General features: G+C 30.4%; 1 protein-coding gene across 2 annotated transcripts; it reads left to right on the top strand.

Annotated features, from left to right (window-relative positions):
- Window positions 1-278: 278 nt before the first annotated feature.
- On the top strand, window positions 279-7182 carry LOC140439117 (uncharacterized). Of its 2 annotated transcripts, none has more exons than XM_072528815.1 (2): window positions 279-400; window positions 5456-7182. In XM_072528815.1, exon 2 carries the CDS (start codon window positions 5474-5476, stop codon window positions 6998-7000), a length of 1527 nt encoding a protein of 508 aa, XP_072384916.1. In that variant the 5' UTR covers window positions 279-400; window positions 5456-5473; the 3' UTR covers window positions 7001-7182. The 2 variants fall into 2 exon arrangements, with proteins under 2 accessions (XP_072384916.1, XP_072384925.1); XM_072528824.1 differs by lacking the exon at window positions 279-400 and adding an exon at window positions 2242-2289.
- Window positions 7183-9031: the final 1849 nt, after the last annotated feature.

Genomic DNA, 9031 nt, shown 5'->3' on the forward strand with positions numbered 1-9031 from the left:
AAATTGCTGCTAATACATCTAAAAAATAATTAATATAAAAATGTCCTAATCTAATAAATGCTTCTCTGAAATTTTAGTATAATTTTGAAAACATTTTCTTAACACAAAAAACAATTGAATTTATAAATAAGTTAAATATATATATATATATATATATATATATATATATATATATAATGTATATATATATATATATTATATATATATATATATATATATATATATAATATATCATCTAATATTAATTAAATTAATTTTTGCGGCGGATTTGATAAGTCATTATCTACACCTTCATTTACAGGAAGACGACAATTATTACATAAAAAGGTTACACCTAATGAGATATTCATTCCTTAAACATAATTTTGATTGTGAACCTATAGATATAAAAAAGCATAAGGTGAGTTTTCATTAAAATTCTATATGAATGCTTTCTCTCTATCAGTTTTTGGATCAAAAATTACAATATTTAAAAAAAAATTATTGAGTTAAATAACGTGCCACATGCCACACATGTTTTTATTTTAATATCTCAGTGCTAAAACTATTATGGATACTTTATTTTTAAATGTAAAATTTAGTTTATGTTTCCTTAGAGTAATACTCTTTTTTCTTCAGCACAAATGCGTATCGGTTTACATTGTCTTTATGACGAAATTTGGCAATCCTAATTTCTAATTGGAAATTTGGTTTCAATAATGTATAAATAAGCTCAACAGCCCTCAAAGGCCCAAGGCTTCAATTTTTTCCCGCCATTTTTTTCTGTCATTTGCCAGATTTTTCCAATCTTATACCCTCAAAAATTTCAGATCTTTTATCGACTGCATACATTTTCTTCGGGTATGCAGTGTATGCTTTTTCTTTTTATATCAGTGTCAGTGTTTATTACTTCTCTAAGAACTTTTCCTTGTTTTATTCCAGCTATGTTACCAAGTATTCTTAATCTTTGTATTTTAGCACTTATCGTTATTTTTGGTTGTCCATATATTTGTACTAACTCGTTACTTATTCTTTCTTCTTCGCTAGACATTCACCTATTTTAAATCTCCGTTGGTTCTAATCTTTCGCTTCCATCTATCAAATTTCAGCTCCACATGTTTATAAAATATCTAGGTTCCGCTTGCTTAAATTACGGTGGGTCAGATAATTGTTGTTTATATTGGTATTTTTTATGACTCTGGTTATTTTGTTCGAGCTCATAATATTAGAATCACATCATTCTTACTACTTTTAACCATTTTTTCACGATTTAATGGTTCTCTTCATTTTTGATTGTTAGTGTTACTCCTAACTAATCGAATTGTCAAAAAATTTCGAAATGTTTATTCTCAACTGAGTTATGTATATTAAAGTACTGTCCTTACTGATTCGGATTTTCCCTCATGGCCATATATTTTGTTTTTTTGCTTCAGATATTTCTAGTCAAGGCTCTCTGAATTTCCTCCTAATCTATTAAAAATCTCTTTTAATTCAGTGGGTCTCATTGTGATTAAGACAAGATCATCCGCATATGCTACACATTGATGCCTTTGATTATATATTGAACCTTTAGTGTGGATAGTATTTTTCCAGAAAATGTTCTTTAGGATTAAATTTAAAAAATACAGTTGACGATAAATCTTTTAATTGGTGTACAAATTAGCTAATAAATTAAAAATTGATAAGTTAACTGATTTGTTAAGATTGAAAAACTGTTTACTTATTGTGATATATTTAATAGATATTTTTTATATTTTGCTTTAAATGTATTTATATTGGAGAAAAGTGGAGAAAAGAATTGGGAATAGAACTAAAAATTTTAACAGCATTATATGAGAAAGATCTCTGAAATTATCGCGGCTCTACTTCGGTCATTCATTTTAAGCCAAATAATATTCTTATCATGAGATATATTATCAAATTTTCGCAAACCATAAACAAGCCTAATAAACGCATTCTGGACTGTATATGGTTTCCACTGTCACTGTCTAAACAAAAACCATAATCAAAATAACAGTAATTAAAATTAGATAACATGAGAGCTTCACATAAATTTTTTCTTAACGTTTTGTTTAGGATTTGTCTATTATTGTATAATATTTTTAGAGAACAAACTATTTTTTTCATATATTCTTTAAATCCAAGCTAGTCGTCTAAAATAACGTGTAGAATTATTAATTGAAATGCTTAAATTATTAAACAATAAAACACTAAAAACTTTTGTTTTTAACACTTCCACAAAATTTATTTTAAATTATTTTCAGTACAGCTGTTTCGGCCAGAGTGACTTTCTCAAGTGATCTATTTTTGGTATGTTTTTACACTTTATAGTCTTTAACTGAATGTTAACTGAAGTTGAGGAGGTAGGAATTGTTTTTCTCAAGTTGGTCATTCAGATTTATCTCTGTATTTTTTAATTTTTCGATTTCTATAGATTCTAATAAAGCTTTAGGCCTTTATTTTAAATGTGAATAATTTGAAATTCGTCATTAAAAAAATGATTCTGGTCTAGAAGGTGAAGTGGGTACGTAAAGTCTGTCTTTCTATTATTGATAGCCCTTTTATGTTCTGCTATACTTTTGATAAAAGTTTTACCAGTTTGACCAATGTAAGTTTTTGGAAAGTCGCCTCATTTAAGTTTATATACATCGCTTGCTTGTTTGTATACATTGCTTTTTCTTTTGGCTATTGTTGCTCTTAATATATTTGCCCAAATTGTTGTTTGTTCTAAAAGTTGGTGTTATTGGTGTTGTTTCTTTTTTAAGTGTTTGGCTATTTTTGTTGATATATTGCCTGTATAATATTTAATCGAGCAGAAGGTAGTAGGGTTTTTCTCTGGTGGTGGAAATACTAATTTCAGGGCTTTATTTTGTAGTTTTTGATTTAAAATTTTATTTATTGTATGTTGTACCCATTGGTAACTGCTATTTGCTTAATGATATTCATTTCTACCTCAAAGTAATTTTTTGACATGGGCATGGGAATTTTTATTAATCTATGTAGCATGCTATGGTAGGCAGCCAATTTATATTGTGTAGGATGAGCTGATGAATTGTGTATAGTCATGTCAGTATGGGTAGGTTTATGAAATACGGAGAACTCAGTTTGTTTGTTTTTAAGTCTGATAATTTTAAAATCTAGTTTATGGATTGATTCTGTTCTGTTTTTAGTGTGAATTGAATCTGACTATGGAGTAAATTAATATACGATATGGTCAAGTTGTCTGATAGTTCCTGTAAAACATACTAGTACATCGTCTACGTATCTCCACCAATACAAAAAAATCCCATATTCAAACAGTTTTTTCACATATAGACAAAAAAGTTTTAACATAAACTAAACAAAAGCAGAAAATAATTCAAACCGAGAACAATCATATGAAGAAATAAGGAAGGTAATATATTGATAGAATAGCAAGAACTTGAGGGAGATAAAAAGGATGCGAACCTGATATATGATATACTATTAAAGCAACCAGAGAATAGAGGAAAGTGTACATCAACAAAAACTAAGATAAGAACAGCATTAGACCAATTAAAGAATAATAAACCACCAGAATAGGATCAGATAGCATCGAAGCTACTAAAGGAAGGAGGAGAACTAAAAACAATCCAGTTCCATTATAATTTACAATAAATAGATGTTTCCGTTAAACATTTTGAAGAAAAACAAATTTTAATTTTTTCTATTCGAAAGTACTCTCGACCTATGACAATTAAAACTAAATGCAATTATTTTATAGTAGATGTAAATTAATTCATCCACACTCTTTCTAATGACACTAATTTCGTTAAAATCGGTTGATCTAAACCAAAGTTATAGGTATTTATCCACAAATACTTTTCCACTCTCCCCCACCCTTTTTTTGAAAAAATAAAAAAGTACTTGAACAACTTTGTGCAGAATTTAGGCCTCTTTCTAGTTTACTTATTTAACACTTGGTATAATTAGGCATTTTTCCCAAAAAATTGGTTTTCAAAGTTTTCTTCACAGGTTACGCCCCCTAGCGGTTAACCCAGAAACTTGAAAGTAATTTCCAGCGATTTCACTTGGCCACTTTTACTAAGAAATTTTTTTTCCGAAAGTTATAACATGAATAGTTTCTGATATATAGCCGAGAGATCGGCTTATTGGACCACCCGGTACAAATCCTTGGCTACTATCGACATAGGTTGAAAGAACGGAAAATAACGTACTATATATATATATATATATATATATATATATATATATAGTACGTATATATATATATACATATATATATCTTTAAGCGATATATATATATATATATATATATATATATATATATATATATATATATATATATCGCTTAAAGAAAAAACTAACAAAATAGTTTACTATAATAAACACCAAGGCAACGAAATACATTATAACAGATAAGCACGCAACTGCGAATCCCACCGCAATTCGTTATAAAAGACGACAAGACAATTAACGCATTTGTATATCTGGAAGCGTTTACCAACGTTGACAATAGCACTACCATAGATATTAACTGCAGAGTCTGTGTGGCCAACAGGTGCTTTTTTTGAGCTTAATTGCTTTTTTAACTCCTCAATTAAATTAAATATATTAGAAATTACATTAAATATATTAGCTAATTAAATATATTAGAAATTACAAAGGTTAAACTTTATAAAACAATAATAGGACCAGCTCTAACACAAAGATATAGACTTGGGCTCTAACAGAAAGCAATGAAAACAGTTTAAGTATGTTTCGAGAGAAAAATACCGTGGAAAAGAGGATACAATCTGAGGTGACGTCCATGACAAACCTATTGGTAGAGAAAAAGGGTAAGACTACAAAACAGATGCATTTATAATATCGAAGAAGATATTAAACATGAGAATACATGCTTAGCGGAAAAAGGCGATGTATAAGAAAGTAGGGGGAAAAATTCTTAAGGCGGCTCTTTTAATGTGGCACGCCTACTTCTTTTAGTATCTGCCGTAAGGGTCGCCATTTGACTCTGTCGAATGCTTTGCGATAATCTATAAAACAACAATGTACAGTAGGATATTTATCTTTATAGGAAAGTTTCCAGTCTTTCATTTATATTGGGTAGCATTATTTTGCTGGTATATGGAGAGGCTAGCCCACATAAAGCTGTACAGTCAGAACTATGATAATAAAGACACACATTCAAAAATGGCGTCACATTTTTATTTAAATTTCTAATCACAAAAAGATAATATTTGAAATGAAATATTCTGTATTTTATGACTAGCTAAATATTATATCAATTATCTTTCAAATAATATTACTTTCCTATACTTACAGTTAATATATTTGGAGTAATTTGTTGTTTAGTCTTGATAATAAGTCCGATTTTTTGGCGATCTAATATCTAAAACAAAATAAATATTTTATTCTCTTTGTTTATTTTATTTGTTCTTATTTAGTCTTATTTAATTAATAATTACTCTTATTGCTTCTCTGTTTTTTTTTTCAGTAAGTTGATCATTAGACCATGGCAAAACTTGGAGCGAACATTTTTGAAGTATCTCCCAACAGCAATTCTATCGTCACCAAACAAACGTCTGGCGTCCTACCCCATCAACATAAAAGTTTTAACGTGTTAAACATTGGGAGAACTATCATAAAAGCAGAACTACTATATGGTACTAGTCTTTCTTGGCACGGTTCTCTGCAGTCTCCGGTGGAAATCCTACCAGGTGAGGGAAAAACTTTAGAAGTTGGCAAAAATTTGTACTATGTAACTGCTGTCAGGGTATATAACGATTCTTCAGTAAGAGCTCTAGTACATGTCGGTAAAGTTGATGGTACTAATTGGGATCAAGAAACCAAAGGCGAGTTAAAATTTGACTTAAGCCACATTGCTAATATTCTAGTTAAATACGGTCCAGGCAGCATACCAGTTGTCGATAATAAACTTGAAACCATTATAGACTTCTTTTGGCCTCAATTTGAAAGTATCTGGAATTTAACGATAGACGCTAAGTACCAACTCCACGAAAAAACGAAAAGCGATATTAAACAATTAAGGGATAGACTGTTAAACTTTAATGTGACTTTAGAATATCTGAATAACAGTCAAACTACTCCTTTCCATTTCATGTATTTAATGGACGATATGGTAGGATTTGAAAGAAAATTTATCTTTAACCCTGAAGCAGCCAACTCGGAGTTCTTTAACTACATGTTTCTTCCATACTATTCATCAGTTATTAGTCTTAAAATGTGTCTTTATCAATTTGGTATTCTCAATAGACTCAAAATAGGTTTATTCGATGAGCAGGTTCGTCGTTTGTTACTCCTGTCCAAACAACTGATTGAAAATAGATCAGATGGAGCTATAAGTTACATCACACGTATCTACAGGGAAGTATTTAACAAACAATATACTAGTTGTGACCCTCAACAAATCTATGAAGCTTTAGCTACGGTTCGGACGTGCTGTGGAGTTGCCGGATTTGAGTTCTTTCCTTACTGGAATGGAATTATTTTGAACCCATATTGGCAAAAGAAAGCTTACAACGACGTGGTTGTATATTCTAGCTATTATGGTAGATTAAGTCCAAACTTGGCTAAACAACTAGTTCCCGAAGAAGTAGAGGAACCTCTACAACCAAAATTGATCAGCAGTGGAATAAGAAACAAACTGACACGTATTGATGTTTTTATATGGAGAAAAAGCTACAAGACATCTCCCAAAATTGGGGGTATGTCCGTTTATTTCCAGAACGGCGAAGTTCATAATCTTGGACAAAGAAGTCAAGAAGTAAGAACTATCGATTTTAAAGAATTCGCGTTGGTTAAACTAGTAGCTTGGGGTGACAACTCCATTGATTGTTTGGAGTTTATATTTTCTGATGAACGAAAAGAGATGTGCGGATCTAAAGATTCGCTAGAAGGCAAACATTTTGTTTTTGAGCTTGACTGTCACTATATCGCTGGAATCTATTTGGCCAACGATGTACCAATATTAAAAGGACAAGCTGCCAATATTGCTGTCTCTTTTCAACTTAATTCTTGAAACTAAGGCAAATTGATTGAATTTTATATTGTATAATATAAACATGATTTTTTTATTTATTTAAAATATAAACGATTTATGTATTAAAAAAAAAACAAAAAAATATTTTTAATAACATACAATGAATTCTATTGTTTGTATACTGTTATGATTATAACATTATTCAGTTAATAAATATAATATATTAATAAATTTGCTTTTATTTTCTTGCCAATAACATTTTTTAAAGCCAATAATTTTTTTATGATTTACAATGAAATTTCAAACCAGAGTTTTGCTGTCATCACTGATATTTGGTACAGGATTTTTGATAAATTGTTTTTTTTTGTACTTATTTTTTTATTTCTTTGATATTTCTACTCATGGTTGGTGGATCTTATACAATCACGAGTTTCTCTATTTTTTCTTTCTTCAATCAGTTCCAGGATCGCATGGGTAATTTTTTTACAGCTATTCGTGTTGTCTGTTTATTTGAGCAAGTTATTAAAGTTGATAGATTATTTTTGCGGTTTTGGCTCATGGACTGGAATTGTTTGTTCCTGATGTTTTATCTGCTACTGTACCTCCGGAATCTGTAGAGAAGAACTTTACAAAAAAAAAGATTGACAATTAAAATGACACAGTTATTTTTTCCCCATATGATTAAATAATTTTTCATTAAAAAATGTATCTATATATAATATATATATATATATATATATATATATATATATATATATATATATATATATATATATATAAATGTATGTAATTTTTTTCCAAAAATTTTGTTTGAACAAATATTTAATTCACTATTAAGTATTATTTATTTGGCCATACGGCTCACATTTCCTCAAAGGGAAAAATTAACTCATCCCAGACACCTACGGTATCAAAAGGATTAAGCTCTGGTGGGACTCTTTCCGTGTTATCGAGCCTTAGGTGAGTTGGTGTGCTGAAGTATCTCCCAAAAATTTTCGTAAACATCTGAACGTCGCAAGGAGTACAATTTTCTGTATGGCTTTATAGAGATGTTCAATTAGATCTAACTGTTTTATGTTTTCTAGGAGGTTTCTGGGAATAACACCAGTAGTAGATAGAATAATAGGTACTCTCTAGGTACTTTCCATTCCCCATTCTCTCCTGATTTGTATTTCTAGATCTCTGTACTTGGCGATCTTTTCGTTGTATTTAACACGCAAATTATTAGTGTTGGGTATAGCCTCATCAATTAGTGTTATTTGCCTAGTAAGTTTATTAACTAGTATGAGACGGAGACTAGTATATAACGGTCTATTATGTGCCACTAGTTGATCTAAAAAAAGAGGCTTAATCTTTGTATGTAGGTATATTTAAAAACCCTTAAAAGGGCTACATAAAAAAACACAAACGTTTTCGGAATAATAATTCCATCATCAAGTTAAAAAGCAGGTTAACATGCCTGAGCTACCAAAATATTAGGGTACAACCCTTTACAAAAAAAAAATGAAGTTAGCAAAAAATGTACATGTTGTTGTTTAAAAGTGAGTGATGTTTAATACTTTATTAGATTTAACTCCAGGAAACACATAACCATGCCTCACGTGAGTTCCAGCGTCCGGAGAGTAAACCTCTTCAAACGACATCAGCAGGTAACTGATGATAACTAGTTAATCTGTGAGCCCAGTGTGGTCCCAGGATAGCTTGTAGTTGTAATTTGTTTTTGGTATACAATCTTTCCTACTGAGTCATAGCGTTCTGTATAATCATTACTGACAAATTCCGGACAGCCCCCGGTAAATTGTTGGATGGTTTCTTGGGCTTGGCATCCATATCGGCATTTGTCATTTTTGACTCGAGGATCTTTACTAATACATTCAAGGTAATTTTTAGTCGGAATAACTTGATCCTAAATGTAATGTAAACCAATGGTTCGACGCTGTATTGTCGACATATTCTTGGCTGATGTCATTGAGATGTCGCCCATGCAGAGGTTTATTCATTCAAGTTCGCATTTTTTCTTGATTCCCTTCCTTGGTTCCCTCAGTTTAAACCCATTCGCTGCCATGTTCC

This window comes from Diabrotica undecimpunctata, chromosome 1 (genome assembly GCF_040954645.1).
Source record: "Diabrotica undecimpunctata isolate CICGRU chromosome 1, icDiaUnde3, whole genome shotgun sequence".
Classification (NCBI taxonomy): domain Eukaryota; kingdom Metazoa; phylum Arthropoda; class Insecta; order Coleoptera; family Chrysomelidae; genus Diabrotica; species Diabrotica undecimpunctata.

Bases quoted from the DNA above. Each gene is read 5' to 3' on its own strand.
- LOC140439117 (XM_072528815.1), top strand. From the start codon at position 5,474: ATGGCAAAACTTGGAGCGAACATTTTTGAAGTATCTCCCAACAGCAAT.